General features: G+C 50.8%; 1 protein-coding gene across 2 annotated transcripts in view; it reads right to left on the bottom strand.

Annotated features, from left to right (window-relative positions):
* Positions 1-15,836, bottom strand: part of LARS2 (leucyl-tRNA synthetase 2, mitochondrial) — a 148,128-nt gene that overhangs the window by 23,353 nt on the left and 108,939 nt on the right. For both annotated transcript variants that reach the window (XM_032867828.1, XM_032867827.1), the window contains exons 15-17: positions 4,226-4,326; positions 1,953-2,135; positions 670-839 (exon numbers count right to left, since the gene is read on the bottom strand). In XM_032867828.1, the coding sequence (XP_032723719.1) occupies positions 670-839; positions 1,953-2,135; positions 4,226-4,326 (454 nt within the window). The remainder of the gene's footprint in view (positions 1-669; positions 840-1,952; positions 2,136-4,225; positions 4,327-15,836) is intronic.

Below are 15,836 nucleotides of genomic sequence, written 5' to 3'. Positions count from 1 at the left end.
GATCCCGATGTGGGGCTTGATCCCAGGACCCTGGGATCACAACCTAAGCTGAAGGCAGAGGCTTTAACCCACTGAGCCACCCAGGTGCCCCCAAATTAAAATCTTTAAAAAATAAAAAAAGAAAACAATTTAAACAGTAAAATATTGTCTGTGAAAGTAACACAAACACATCATTTATTGGCAAAAGTTAACCCACAGTGACTCACACAGATCCTGTGTAACAATGTCACTGGGTGGGGAACTCCTCACCACGTGGGGCATCCGGGAACTCTCTCCGCTCTGGGCCTCATCTCTGTCCCCATCTGTACAGAGCGGTCTCTTTATGCCCCCTTCAACCCTACACTTCTGTTTCTGTTCACCTCAATTGTAGGGGTCCTGTATTTGGTTCTCTGCCCCTGTGTGTTAAGTGTGGCACTGCGGGAAGGGGGCGGCCTCCTAGGATCTGGGGTGCACACGTGGTGGACACCGTCAGAGGAAGCCCTTTCCTGAGAGTGTGTGTCTCCGTGACAGCACATGGACTGCTGCTTCAGCTTGGTGAGCGACTTGACATGGTGAGAGCAGCCCTTCCAGACCAGGGGGCCGCCGGCGTGAGGAAGGAGGAAGGCCTGTCCACCCGGACCAAGCGAGCTCAGTCACAGAACTAACCAGCAGCCCCAAAAAGTTCCTGACCTCAGAGATGACCGAGTTCTTGTATTCCCAGAGCCTCCTGCTCTCGGCTCTCTCCTTGTCACTCAGCAGCTGGGGCCGGGGAGCTGTCCCAGGAGCCCTGGCCTCGATGAAGCGGGTCACCAAGGCCCACAGACGCTGTTGCCACCTCAGCACCCCGGGAAGGGCATCGGCTGAGTTTCATGTCAGGAAACGAGACAGAGAAAGAAAGACCTGTGAGTGACTGATCTGGTTCTCCCCAAGCCCAGAGAGGCACGTGTGCGTTGAAGACACGCTTCCTTATGTCCTGACGGGAGCTACGGGGGCCGCCCTGGCTTCCAGCATCCGGGAGCTCAGAGCAGCATGGACCCCGTCACACCCCAGAGCCCTGGGTCACAGGGTTACTCGGAGTGCCGGCCGCCCACCACCCCGGCCCACGCGGTGACCTCAGAAGCCTGGGCCAGGACGGGCCTCAAGTGCCCACAGCTGTCTTGAGTAAGAAAGCCGGCTTCTGCCAAGGTGTCCCCAGAGACGCCTAGGCCCGAACATGTGCTCTTGGTCCATCCCCAGTGATTCCAGCGCAGCCGGTTCTGGGACCGGCCCCTGTGGCACACTTGTCACAGGCAAGGGCATTTGCCTGCTCCTGCCCACAGCAACCCATGGGGTAGCCCCCAGGAAGGAAGACCGAGTGACCGCTGGACCGTGTATGCTAGGACACCCGGATACCCAACGAGATTTCACCTCCCACCTTTTCAGGTCTAACCAGCTCTGCAGGGACAGCTCTCCTGTGAGGGGGCTCTGGGGGCTGACTGTGGGCAAGGGAGGGGGTCCCAAGGACCATCAGGAGCAGGTCCTGGGCAACGATTCTGCTCTAGAACAAACCTTTCGGGGTGGATCAAGAGGGGACTGGCCTCCGTGGGCCACAGAGGGGTGCGGGGTGGCATGGAAGCCAGTCTGGCTCCCGGGGAATGTCCTCAGGAGGGTCCCTGTAGACCCAGTAGCACACCACAGACTCGCCAAAGGCGGCTTCCTGGAGTCCCCCTGATGCTGCGTCCACAGGCCTGGGGCGAGGACTGGAAACCCACAATGGCCACCAGCTTCCCCCCCCCCACCAGGGAGGCTCCCTCTATCTGGGAACCCCGGGCTAAGAAGGGCACAGGACGTGGGAAACACCACGCTACCCGCTTCCTGGAACGGATTCCTAGACCCCTGACTACGGTCTTCAACCCAGATAGTTCCTTCCCCAAACTCCTCCAGCGCCCGAGGCAGACCACAAAGGAGGCGGCGGCCGAGGGGAAGGGCCTTACTCTTCACGTCCCACAGGATGTCCTTCTCAGGAGGGGCGGCGAAGAGGATGTAGAGCCGGATGGTGTCGAGGCCGTACTGCTCGACGACCTCCTCGGGGTCCACCCCGTTGTGTCTGGACTTGCTCATTTTCTCCCACGTCACCTCCAGCATCTCCCTCGTTTCTGCGTGAACGGGAACCGCACCTGTGCTCCAAAATAACGCACAGGGACAGAAAGTGTGGCTCTCAGGGTCTCAGGGCAGCAAAGCCCCCTGAGGGATCACTCCGGTCTCCACGACACGGTCTCGTGTGACCAGGCCCCATGGAATGTGGTGTGCCCCTGGGGGGCCAGCCCACCACGCACGGCCTGTTCTTTGGATGTGGCTCCTGCCCACCCCCACACCACCGGTCCCGAGGGTGCTGGTGGAGAAGGTCTTCCGTGGCTAGGCTGGGATGTGGGGACCTTGTGGCCAAGCCCCAGTGGCTGGGACAAGAATGGACATCTGGCAAAGCCAAGGTCTTTCTTGGGACGCAGAACTAAGAGAGAGAAACTCTTGTTTCAGTGTTGCCAGGCACCGGAACTACAGTAAAGTGGTAAGGAGATGAGGCCAGACATGGCATCGTGGCTCCCCGAGGCCACCTCATAACCTGAAGCTGGGGAAGAGCAGAAGCTCAGCCTGATGGGGGAAGGAGATCAGGGCAGAAGAACAGAGGGGACGAAAAGGGACCGGAGGCTATCGAAGGAGGGAGGAGAAAGTCCTAGGACTGGCATCTGTGTGTCACCCGGTGGCTGCGGGTACGCTGTGAGCCGGCTGGAACGCTGGCAGCTGGCTTGGGGTGGCATTTCAAATCCTGTGCTCAACCTGCCTTTGGGTGCATTTCTGTTCCTTCCAGCCACACAGTCCCAGACTCCAACGGCAGCCAAGCTCCCAAGGGACTGATGTGTATACCTAAGAGCTAATTCCATGCTTCAGCAGAAGCACACCCACAAGGAGATGGAACCTGCCCTTGCTGACTGAAGTATTCTCTCCCAGGGGCAAGGCTGCACGGGAAGGGAAAAGACGTTCACAACATTGTCTGGCTCCATGACATTGGAGCAAAGGGAGACTGAAGTTGCTTTATCCAGGCTGTGGCTCAGGGAACCATTGCTCCGTTTACCCTGCACACCTGCTCTGGGCTGTAGCTACTCTTTCCAACACTGTTGTGCAAATTAGGAAAAAGCCAACTATCTGGGCAGAGCGGTTGAGAAGTTAGAGAAAGGTGCCTTCTCTTGGCACTGAGGTGTATGGTCTAGCAAGTGGCTGGAGGTCAGGCCCCCCTCACCCCCTTGGCTGGGTGCTTTCGTGCAGTCCACACGCTACCCAGCTGTACATGGCAATCCTGCCTTCACACAGAGCACTTTGCTAACAACTGAAACGCATAAGCCCTTTGGATTTGGCTGCTTTCCCCTCTGGTCCGCGTTGCTGAAACACGGCCAATCTCTGCTCAGCAGGGAGCCTGCTTCCTCCTCTCTCTCTGCCTGCCTCTCTGCCTACTTGTGATCTCTGTCTGTCAAATAAATAAATAAAATCTTAAAAAAAAAAAAAGAAAAAAGAAACACGGCCAATTTCTGCTTTTCCAGCTTTTTTTTTTTTCCCTTGGACTATTCCAAACCCTGATATATTACTGCGCTAAGTAGGTAATTCCACTGATGGCTTCCATCTAAATCTTTTCTCTAGTGTTTGGCTTGGGAGGCTGCCTACCATCAAGGGGTCATTGGGTTCACATGATAAATGCCCTCCATTGGGCACTGCATTTTCTAAAGTAAATGACCAGAGTTCTGGGGGTTTCTCATAGGTGCCCCTAAATACCCCCACTCCCATTTTCTACTGATTTCATTGGTGTGCTGAGCGTACACGACACCATCACGGTGCCGCTTGAGGATCCGGTGGGAGGTACTACCCCTGAGGAAAAGGGCAGAGGAAGTCAGGGGAGTGCCAGACGGGCTGCCCTGGGGTGTCGCAGGGGTTCAGTATTGGGGTGGCACCGAGTTCTGACTTGCGCCTCAAGAGCACCTAGGGAGAAGTGCTGGGAGTACCCCAGACTTAGAAGAGTGTCTTTTGTGTCTGTGGGCTCTGTTCCAGAGATACACTGTCAAACATGAGCAAGGACATGAGGTGAGCAAGGACATGAGGGGATGCCCAGGTTGACTCTGGGTTACACACAAATGAAAACCCGGCCAGAAGCGAACGGACGGTGGGTGGGACTGGGGCCAAGGGACGGGCACCTGCATGGGACCCAATGGGCCCTTCTTACCTGTGAGATCTACTTCTTCTCTCTGTAGATACTGTCCCGATGGCAGGCGGAATGTCTGCCCCTTGATAAGGCCTTGGGCTAGCAGCTTATGGAAAGGCTCTCTGAGAAAAGATAATGGGAAAAGAAATCGGTGGGTGGGGATTTGAAGCATTCAGAAGACAGCAGTACAAACCTCGGCTGATGGACAGAGAGAGCTGCCCTTTGTGAAAGTAGGGGGGCTGGCCACTGTCACCTGGAAACCCAACCGGGACAATGGCTCCTTATTAAGAAGCAGTAAGAACATGAAGTCAAACCAGAGGGTATCAACCGCTTTCCACTTGACAAATTGGCAAAAGCATGAGGCTTCAGGTTCAGAAGGTCTGGATTTGAATCTGTTTCCTACTCAGGGAATTCTCAGAGCCAAGGCAAGTCCCTTACCTGTTCTTAGCACCTGTTTGGTTATCTGCCAAGTAAAGGCAATAAAAATCTGTCCAACGGCTGTCAGGAAGGTTCAAGTAAATGAACGCCTGAAAATACTTGTAAACCTTGAAGAACCCTACATATGTCAGCTCCGTGCTGAGTCTAGTGTCAGGAAGGGCTCGAGAGGGTGCAGGGAGGTTGAAGTCAGGGTTCTGGGCAAGCAGGCTGCTGTTCCCTCCACCTTGTCGACAGTGTCTGCCCACATGACCGGGTGGCTCAGTGGGTTAAGCCTCTGCCTTCAGCTCAGATCATGATCTCAGGGTCCTAGGATCAAGCCCTGCATCAGGCTCTCTGCTCAGTGGGGAGCCTGCTTCCCTTCCTCTGTCTCTCTGCCTGCCTCTCTGCCTACTTGTGATCTCTCTGTCAAACAAATAAATTAAAATCTTTAAAAAAAGAAAAGGTGTAAGTCATATAAATTAACTGCACATAGACCTTTTCTGCTCAAATTCATTATCCTCCTCTTTTTAGGCCTATCCCCCATCCCGAGGAGACAGTTGTTCTTAATTGTACGGTAAATACACCTGGAAAAGTCTGGAGACTTCTTTGAATCCCTTTTCCATACAGATGCATATATGTATAAATGGTTTTGTATAATTTTCTTGGACTTAAATAGATTATAACGAACCTACGACTTTGTGGTCTTTCATTCAACCACAGGAAGGACTTCCCCACGGAGGTTCATACAGACCTAGCTTTACTTCAAATCGCTCTCGAGTTGGCCTGCGGTATGGATGGATTATAATATGGTCACAGTGCCCGGTCTAAGTCACTTTTACTGGAGGAATAGTGAAATATAAACGTCTCCTCTGAAGGGGACAGGGAGAGGTTGACCCCTATACCGAAAGGACTTTATTTCTGATGGGAAACTGTACATTCCGAAGAATCCACCTGATTCAGCTGGGAAGCACGTGAGCCAGCGCTATTCCAAACTCCAGGAATGACTTGGGGAGACAGGTGCTAATCGCATGTATGCGTGTTTCCTATTCGTAAGGACAGCAGGCAGTGACGTGCGGTGGGAGCCGCGTTCTCCAAGAGCATCGCCGGCAGCACGAGGGGCTTCAAGTTCACTCCGCAAGGCGCTGGCTTGGTGAATCTGACAGGACCCTCGTTTCTCACTCGAGGCCGTCTGGGGTAAATGAACCGTGAGGCCGAGTTGGGCCAGTGGACAGGCCCCCGATTTGTACCCGTGTGGCCCTCATCAAATGGCCATGTGGGACAGATGCAATTTAGGGGAAACTTTCTAGTGGATTCAGGGAGTGGCGTGGAGCAAAGAGAGTGACCGGGAAAGAGAGGAGGGTCAGCTAGAAAGAAGGGACTCCTAGCCTTCGTATTTTAAAATCTTACGAGTGCATGTGTGTGTGTTGGTGGCTGATGGTAACGTATTTCCCAAGGTGGAAAACACCAAATACATGTTACATTCAAGGAGAAATGTAACACATTTCAAATTATTCAATGTTAGGGCGCCTGGGTGGCTCAGTGGGTTGGGGCCTCTGCCTTCGGCTCAGGTCATGATCTCAGGGTCCTGGGATCGAGTCCTGCATCAGGCTCTCTGCTCAGTGGGGAGCCTGCTTCCCCCTCTCTCTCTGCCTGCCACTCTGCCTACTTGTGATCTCTGTCAAATAAATAAATAAAATCTTTAAAAAAAATTATTCAATGTTAATCTTCAACGTCACAGGGGCCACCTGCCATGCTACTGTGTTAATTTGGAAGAAATTCCACATGTGCATGTGTACATAAGTCCTTGTTCAGGCTCTAAAATCCATCCTGAGAATAAACTCTTGCGTTGTAAAACTGCCTTCCTCCCACCTCCCCCAGTGACATTCCACCAGCAAAGCCACGTTTGGCAGACGGGCATCCTTTGGCACCACAGTTCATGTGCCTGCAAGATTCCTAGAAAATGTGAGTCTTTGACATAGAAAACCATGAAACGTTATCTGCCAATCGAGTGTGCTTGGACCTTATGTTGCATTTGAATATGGCGACGCCTTGAACGGGGAACCGCAGTGTCCATGGGCCCCCCACGCCCACCCCGCCCCATTCAGGAACACCTGCACCCCCTCCATGAGGAACACACGTCCTCAGGCCACACAGGTTTATCCGCAGCAGGTTGGGGTTTTGATGCCCGAGGACCCAGGTCCTCATCTTCCAAAAGAAGCCCAGAGAACTGTACCTGCACAGACCGAGCACGTGATTTTCTCCACCATCAGCCCCTGCTGGCCTGGCTGGTGAGTCTGCCACTTAAACACTCTCGCGCCTCACCGAGGTCATGTGCACTCTTGGTTGCTCCCAGCACGTGTCATGCTCCCCAGGAAACCTGGACTCCCCCTTCACCACTGAAACAGCCATTCCCTTCTCTGGGTGGCCACCTCTGTCCCCAACACACACCCCCACGCCTTCCCTTGTGTCCTGCGGTGTCTGGCACACATAGTCATGATGAGTGTGATCAGGCTGTGTCGTGATTACAACAGGAAGACCAGCCCGTGCCCTGCGCGGCGCCCATCACGGCAAGGACTATTTTCTTATCCTTCCCTCTGTCCCCAGCACTTGGCGCTGTGCACGACAGATGGAAGACAGGCTCAACAAAATGTCCAAAACACGGATGGATGGATGAATGCGTAAACACGCACAAACAGACGCATACGCGTGGGCGGTGGGACAGAGGGAGGAGGACGCTGGCTAGCTGCTGTTGGTGGCCTCTTGAAGCTATCTTTCCCTTCCAACCAATGTAAGGTGGCGCTTGGATTTTAACCCAGTACGTACACTAGAGTACGTACACAGCCACGGTTTTAAAACGAAATAGGAAAATCCTATGGCTACTTTTTATTGGACAGACAAAGGACGAGACTGGACACGAATGTGTTCAAAAGCACCAAGCAAACTAAGCCGGTATTCTACAAGGAAGGGCTGTCCCCCAAACCAGCGGCGCCTTTCTAAGCATCAGTGGGTACAACAGGGTAACCTGCGTGTGCACTCCATCTTCCTCAAATAGTTCTATGGGCCGTGGCCCGACAGGGAAAAAAAAAAAATACTAAAAACCAGACCACCACCTTCTCCCTGCTGTGCCCAATGTCAGTGGGATGAACTTTGGAGTTTACAAGATTCTTCCTTTCCTCTCTCACTTTAAATACACGGCCTGGGCCACTCTTAGGAGAAATAAAAAACCGGGATGGAAGGAAGAAGAAGATAAGCTGGATCCCAAGGATAAAGATGAGTCATCTGATGAAAATCCATTAGCTTTCAACCCCCAGATGGGGCAGAGGGGAAGAAACCCGGAATCCTGGTCTGGGTCCTGCTGTTTTCTCAAGTGACTCGATGCTGCCACCTCCTGGGAACAGGCAGCATTGCACCTGCCGGCGTCTGCCTCTAACTCCAGTCCTTCTAGAAGCCTGTGGCTGCTGTCCTCGGGCCTGAAAGCTTCCAATTCTTCTCCAAGCGCTCCCCCACCCCCCCACTTTTTCTAAGTAAACTGTGAAATGAAGTGCATCACATGTAATGAAAAGTCTACAAATCCTACAGGTAAGACTTGATGAATTTTCTTTTTTTAAATAGAGATTTTTGTTTGTTTAAGAAAGAGAGCACAAGCAAGGGGAGCAGCAGAGGGATAAGCAGCCTTTCTGCTGAGTGGGTAGCCTGATGCGGGACTTGATCCCAGAACCCTGGGATCATGACCTGAGCTGAAGGCAGACACTTAACCCACTGAGCCACCCAGGCACCCCTTGAATTTTTACAACATAAACACCTCCACTGATGACCCGCATGTGACCAGCCTCCCGCAGGCCCTACCTCCCCACCCTGGGCACCACCAGCCTGGCTGCTGACGCCATCGACGAGTTCTGCCTGGTTCAAAACCACTTCTAACCCTTTCCCAGCGAGGAATCCCGGGGGCCTGTGCACATCTGAGGCCGCCCCCAGAACTGTTCCTAGCTGGGGCGTCCTGTGTGCTACCAGCACCTGCGCTCGACAGATACTCAACTGTAAACTGTGCTGTGCGTTCAGGTGAGTTGCCTCCCTGTCCTCCTCTTGCGAGCCCCTTCTCAGGGCCTAGCTCGCAGCGGATGCCCAACATTCGTTCACTGGTTTGACCTCAATCAACTTTGTGTCCACGAGGGAGGAAACAAGCCTGCAGCAGCAGAGGTGGGGACAACGTGCAGGGGGACGAGAGATGACGGAAGAAAGGCGGATGAAGGGCAGGCGCTGGGCGTCATGGCTTCTGGTTGGGGCCGTGACCTTTCTGCGAGGAGAGGCGCACTGAGATTTCGGACTCCATCCACGAGAGCTTGCAGGAAGCTTGCAGGAAGGAGCAAGGGCACGAGCATGGGAGAGGGCCTCCAAGAGGGTTCACACCACCGGATTTCGTGGTGGGAGGGGTGCGTCCCAGCCCGAGTCCCGCTCATTCCCCAGTGGCCCTCCCCCCTCCCCCACTCTTGCAGCGCTCTAGGGAATGGTCTCCAGGCCTCTGGGAATCTGGTTTGCCTTCTCCAGGCTGAAGCTGGTCACATGCACCCACAAGAAGTTTAGCCCGGCACGAGGAGTCACATTTTTAAAACCATTCCACAGGCATGTGAGCAGCAACAGGGTGCTGGGCGCTCTGCCCTTAGAAGGCTTATGAATGAGTAGCCAGAGACACGCTCAGAAATAACCATCCACACCACAGGGAAGAGGCGCTCGTGTGACACAGAGGTGCGAGGTGCAGGGGAAGGATGGCCCAGGGGGACATCAAGGGTCCTGCTGAACTTGGATCCCAGTCCTGCCGCAGCAGAGATCCCACCACTGCCAAGCTCATTACTGAGATTCACAACCAGTGTAACATACTCCCTGTGGAGGCCAAGAAAAACAAAGCTGTACCCACCTCGAGTCTAGCCCTGACATAAGTGCAGCCATCTTGATGTTCCAGATTATCACAAAATATTTCTTGGGTTCTGACCTACTCAGGTTAGCACTTTAAACAGTCTCTCTCTCCTTTAATGATTGATTTAAACCACTGGACTGGAAAAGGTTTTTGTCAAATAGCAAAAAACATTATTTGGGCTTCATTTTCTTTTTGTAACACTAATCATGTTTTGCCATTTTCTCCCATGTCTCCTCACCTGACTTCAACTCCTCCGAGGTCATAACTTCCACAGACGATCCTTTCCACCTGGGAAGATCACCTGAGCAGTGTCTCCTGGACTCAGCTGCCTCTGTCTTTCATAACGCCCCTACACATTCCCCAACGGACCAGTGTTGACCGGAGTGGGTAGGGATAACTCTATACCCCTATTTAGCAGGAAGAAGTTACAGAAGATGAGACCTTCCACCTTCAACAACCTTAAAGATTTAAGGGTCAACATTGTTCAGGGGGAAATGTGGAGGCGGAGAAAATTAGGGCCATCCCACCTCAGGTTTAGCTGATGTGGGAAACAGAGGCAGAAGAAAATCATTAAAATTCTTTACCTACTGACAAGCTCTTGAAACAGACAGAGTGGCTCTCCCCTGGGGACTTAACTGCCCTCACCTTGAGGTTTTGCTAAGGACAATCCTAGCCTGACCCACCCCCTACTCCAACAGGTCCAACCAGGATCCTGTAAGTCTACTTTAACAACTCCTTCAGGAAACTTTATCTCTAAACCTCCAAGATAGTGTCGAGAATCATTCCCAAGTATGTGGCCCACTGATATACATCTAAAGGGTCTCATGAGAAGATTTTTATTATTGGCAATAAATAACCTTTCTCCCAACAATAGCTAGCCCCTCAAGGTCCTGGAGACCTTGCTTCCAAAAATCCTTGGAGACTTACATCATCCATAATCCCCTTTGTCCTCACCCACCGCCGAGTCCACCCCTACTCTGCCTTTAAAAACTCTGACTGTAATCTGGTTCCAGGTCCAAGTCCCTACTCTGCGGCGTCGGGTATACTTGGGCCCAAGCTTAAGCTTGTCACCTCAGGGTCCAAGTCCCTATTCCACTGTGCCGGGTATACTTGGGCCCAAGCTTCAGCTTGTCACCTCAGGGTCCAAGTCCCTACTCCACTGTGCCAGGTATACTTGGGCCCAAGCTTAAGCTTGTCAAATAAACCCTCGTGTGATTGCATCGGTGCTTGGCTCCTTGGTGGTCTCTCAGATGTGAAAACTCGGGCATAACATCCCTATGTGTCCATTCATCCACTCGTCGAATGGCACCGGGAACAAACTTGCAAAAGCAACTGAGTGACGCATTCATCACAGGAACCACAGTAGCAGAGGGTTCTAGAAGGAAGTGAAAAATCTGAAACCACCATCAAACCCATTCTGCCTGGAAACATCACAGATGGGGGGCATTGTGCCAGGCCTCCCCCTGGAGGGGCCTTGCTGGTTTCCCTGTGCTCCTGGCTCTGGCTCAGCTCTCCCACTCATACCACCCCGAGAGGCAGGTGTTTTAGCTTTCACCTGGCTGCAGAAGGATGGGAAGTGATGCCCTCTTCAGCGCTTCCTTGATGGTCTGCACTGCCCTGAGTCAGAAATTACAACCATCGATACCCGCCAGTCACTGAGAGCCACCTCTGTCCCACCAAAGACGGAAGAAAAGAAGAGAGGGAGGGAAGGCAGGAGAAAGGGCGGGGTGAGCAGGGTCAGCAACTATTAGGATAAACAAGGAACTTCAGAACATAGAATGAAAGGCTATTTTAAGCGCCCTTGTGAAACCTCACTGCATACAAGTAACAGGGCTAAAAGAAGCTCAGATTCATCAGAGCCCTAAAAGGTCACTGCCGATGACATTTTACCTACTCAGGAGCTCCTAGACAGCCTGTTGCCCATGGTCCCGACCTGGTCAGGAGCCTCCCATGTAGCTCTGGCAAGAAGAGAACAGAAAGCCCTGGATTTCTGAAAATAATCTCCAATGTGGACTTTTCAAGGCTCAGTTTGCGAACTTCCTCTTCTTCCTCGCCCTGTGCCTGGGGGGCCGTCAGGCTCACATCATCAGCCAGTTTCTAAGTATTAAGCCATGGCCCATTCGTAAAATTCTCCGTTTCTATTAGCAGCCAGCCAGCACCCTGGGAGGAGCCCTGAAGAGTATGCTGAGAACCAAGTAAAGCCTCTCTTCTCCTTCTCGCCCCCTCGCCTGCCAAGCTCTGATGTGATCGGAGAAACGGGAAGGGAGCCCCAGGAGCTCTCCAAGGTCAGCAAGGCGCCACTGCTCTCTGAGCTGAAGAGCAGCAAGCTTCCTGATTGTAGTTCAGTGGAGATGAACCTATCCCTCACCTAAGAGCAAAGAGTGGGCCCTGCTGCTCGGAGCCTGGGGGCTGACGGCTGCCTTCCCCTCCCCCAGAATCAAACTAGGAGGCTTCACGTATTTCCCCGCTTCCAAACACAGAACTTCAAGGACTGTTTTTTTTTTTTTTTCCCTATTATAAAGTTACATAATCATTGTAAAAAAATCTGGGAAAGAATCAGGAGGGCATAGGAAATAAAAATAATAAAATTACCGATTAGCTCCTCATCCAGAGAAAACTGGTGTGAACACGTTGGCATAATTTCTTCTAGTCTTTTCTCTTGCTTTGTGCTAGGAGTATGTATGTGCCTGTGTAGCTAAAGGTACAGGCAATCCAACCACATTTATGATTTTGTATCTTGCTTTTTTTTTTTTTCAGTTCTAAGCACTTCAGATCCATGTCCTCTTGTTATTAAACATTCCGTATGATCAACCTTTACAGAGTTGTACAAGAATCCTTCGTACAGATGGGCTAGACTTTGTTTGCTCTTTCTCAGACTTTCGGGGCACTCAGGTTGTACCCAAGCTTTTAGCTACTTGAAATAATACGCGAACAGTTTGGTGCCCAAGTCTGAATTCTGGTTATTTTCCTTAGGCTTGGATTTCTAGAAGTGCAATTAGCGTGTCCAAAAGTGTGAATATTATTAAGGCTCCCACTCTGTATTGTCAAACTGCTTTTCCTAATGGTTGTTCCAAACTGCCTTCCTGCAGTGTACCAGATGCTGTCCGTCCCGGCCTCTTTGTTGGATGGAAAATGACACCTCATTGCTGTTTAGTATTTCTTTGACTATTGGTGAGGGCAATATTGGAGAGCATCATTTTTGGTCATTGGTACACCTTCTTTTGCAAATTTCCTGCCGACATCAATTCTGGCTTGATCATTAACCTGATATTTCCAGCAACAGCACCAGGCTGCCTGGTGCGGGACAGGCGTGGGGTAGGGGCACGCCCGCCCCCAAGACCTGCTTCTTGCAATGAGTCAAGAGATCTAAGAAAAGCTCAAAGTTCAGATCCAAGTGCGCAAGTGTGAAAGAGGGCCAGGACTCATTTGGAAAACAGGGAAGAGTATAAGAGCCACTCCCTTCTGCTTTCATTTCTCAATCTCTTGCCCACGGTCTTAAGAGTAGTTCTAGGGGTGCCTGGGTGGCTCAGTGGGTTAAGCGTCTGCCTTCAGCTCAGGTCATGATCTCGGGGTCCTGGGATCGAGCCCCACATGAGGCTCCCTGCTCAGTGGGGAGTTTGCTTCTCCCCCTCCTTCCGCCCCTCCCCCTGCTCATGCACACATGTGTGCTTGCTATCTCTCAAATAAATAAATAAAATCTTCAAAAAAATAAAATAAAATAAAAGCAGTAGTTCCTGCCGGGGAGCTCGAGGCCACCGTCCCATACTCATGTACTTCACATCTGGACAGGTAACCCCTTGGGCTCTCAGGGGCCTCATAGGTCAGCAGAAGGGAGTGGCTAGAGTCTGAGATCCCTCCCGGACCGACGATGTTAACCAAAAGCAGTAGAGAAACAGATGTCAAACCGTGATTCAGACGAGTGCCAGAAAAAACAACTAACAAAGAGAAATAAATACACATGTGGCCGACAGGTCTCCATTTTTCCTCCTAGGTCAGCTTGAAAAAGTGACTGGGAGGCCTTCAAAAATTCTGACTGGCGAATTCTGAGTTCTCGCATGAAGTGGGCGACTGTCATTTCATTTGTGGCTGACCGCCTTCCCAGGACAGTTCTGCTGAGGAGGGCATGCTCAGAGACCGCTTCCAGAGGCTGCCCCTGCCCTGATGTGATCATGGGAGTGACCCTGACAACTGTGCTGAGACACAGAGGAAGAGGACTTCCCGCACCTTCTTCAAGGTCAGATTTTGAGTACTTAAAATACATCTCTCCCTTTTTGGGGACAGGGGAGAGGCCATGGCATAGAATCTTAATGTCTTTTTTTTTTTTTTTTAAGATTTTATTTATTTATTTGTCAGAGAGAGCGAGCGAGAGAGAGCGAGCACAAGCAGGGAGAGCAGTAGGCAGAGGGAGAAGCAGGCTCCCCATTGAGCGGGGAGGCTGACCAGGACCCAAGAATCACGACCTGAGCTGAAGGCAGATGCCCAAATGACTGAGTCACCCAGGCGTCCTGAACCCTATTGTCTTGTAAAGAATTTTTAAAAATACACACAAAATACTGCTGAGCTTGGGAAGCTCAGCAAATTAGAGATTCATTTGAACAGACACAAAGTCATACCCAAAACCGTCCTCTACAATTATATCAGAATGCTGCAAACTTTTTTCCTTCTCAAATAGTTTTAAAACCACTGTACAGGAGTCCTAAAAGTAGCCAGGGCTTGTCTTCTATTTTAAAATAGCTAGTCAATGTATCATTTATTGTTTCATTCATTGCTCCTGCAAATAACTGGATACAAAGCTGGAGAAAGGTGCCCTGGAGCCAGAAATCACTTACGGTTCTTTGTTTCTAGACCTAGAAGAAAACATTTCCTGTGTTGTCTTTTCTCTCTATCCCAAGGGGAACACTTCCTTTGAAAAACATGAACTTTCTCTCCCCACCCCCACTTTTTAAAAGTAGGCTCTACGCCTAATGTGGGGCTTGAACTCACGACCCTGAGATCAAGAGTCACACGCTCCACTGACTGAGCCAGCCAGGCGCCCCGAAAGTCATAAACTTTTATATGTTTATATCAAGGAGTTAAACTCAATTTATTTAAACAAATATTCACTGAGAATGGACAAGGTCCACGATCCTGTCACAGCAATAGGACACAATTCCCATCATCAGGGGTAATTTTTATCTGGTGCAGTAAAAAAGTTTCCACAGAGAAGAAACGCAAGGTACAATGGTAAATTCTTTAACCCAATGCACAAACATTTTGACTGAAGATGAATGCTGTTAATGTGTTCATTGTTCTTCTGATGTAGATCAGTTTATTTTTACACATGAAGGGCTCTGGGACTTATGAAAAGAAAATTATTTTAAGCATTTAATTTGTAAACTAAATGCATTCTCTGTACAGTAAACCTTTAACGCATGCGTGCATGCACAGAGAGAGGGAGCAGGCCTGAACGTGGGATGCAGGGAGGGGGCACCTGGGTGGCTTGGTCGGTTAAGCATCTGCCTTTTGCTCAGTTCAAGTTCTCATAGTCCTGGGATCGAACCCCGCCTCGGGCTCCCTGCTCGGCAGGGAGTCTGCTTCTCCTTCTCGCTCTGCTCTTTGCCCCTGCTCATGCTCTCTATCACTCTCCCTCACTCTCTTGCTCTCTCTCTCTCAAATAAATAAATAAATAAAACATTTATTTAACAAAATATTTAAAAAAAATTTTTTTTAAATATATTTTTTAAATATTTTATTTATTTATTTGAGAGAGAGAGAGCAAGAGAGTGAGAGAGAAGCATGACAAGAGGAGGGTCAGAGGGAGAAGCAGACGGCCTGCTAAGCAGGGAGCCCGACGTGGGACTCGATCCAGGGACTCCAGGATCATGATCTGAGCCAAAGGCAGACGCCTAACCGACTGAGCCACCCAGGCGCCCCTAAATAAATAAAATCTTTAAAAAAAGATATTTTTGGGCAATGTGACAGCTGAATCTGAAGGTCACATGGAAGGACGAAGGTCCAATCATAGCCAAGATATACCTAATGAAAACGGACAAAGAGGAAGGACTACCCTTACCGGGCAGTGAGACTTGTAAAACTAGAATAGGAAAGCTAGTAAAGAATGATCAGAGCAAAGAGCAAACAGGCCAACGGACAGAATGCAGATCCTATAGAGAGGCCCTTGCGTATATACGAAAACCTGACTGTGACGGAGAAAGCACTAAAGCTCAACGAGGAAATGCACGGACTGGCCCAGTAGCGGGACTGAGACACTGGAAGCAACGGCCAGGCAGGAAAAGATTACTGAAATTTACTGCATTAAGAGTT

The sequence above is a fragment of the Lontra canadensis genome, unplaced genomic scaffold (genome assembly GCF_010015895.1).
Source record: "Lontra canadensis isolate GAN:19392208 unplaced genomic scaffold, GSC_riverotter_1.0 scaffold35, whole genome shotgun sequence".
Lineage (NCBI taxonomy): Eukaryota > Metazoa > Chordata > Mammalia > Carnivora > Mustelidae > Lontra > Lontra canadensis.
This window is presented reverse-complemented; position numbering and strand designations above follow the sequence as displayed.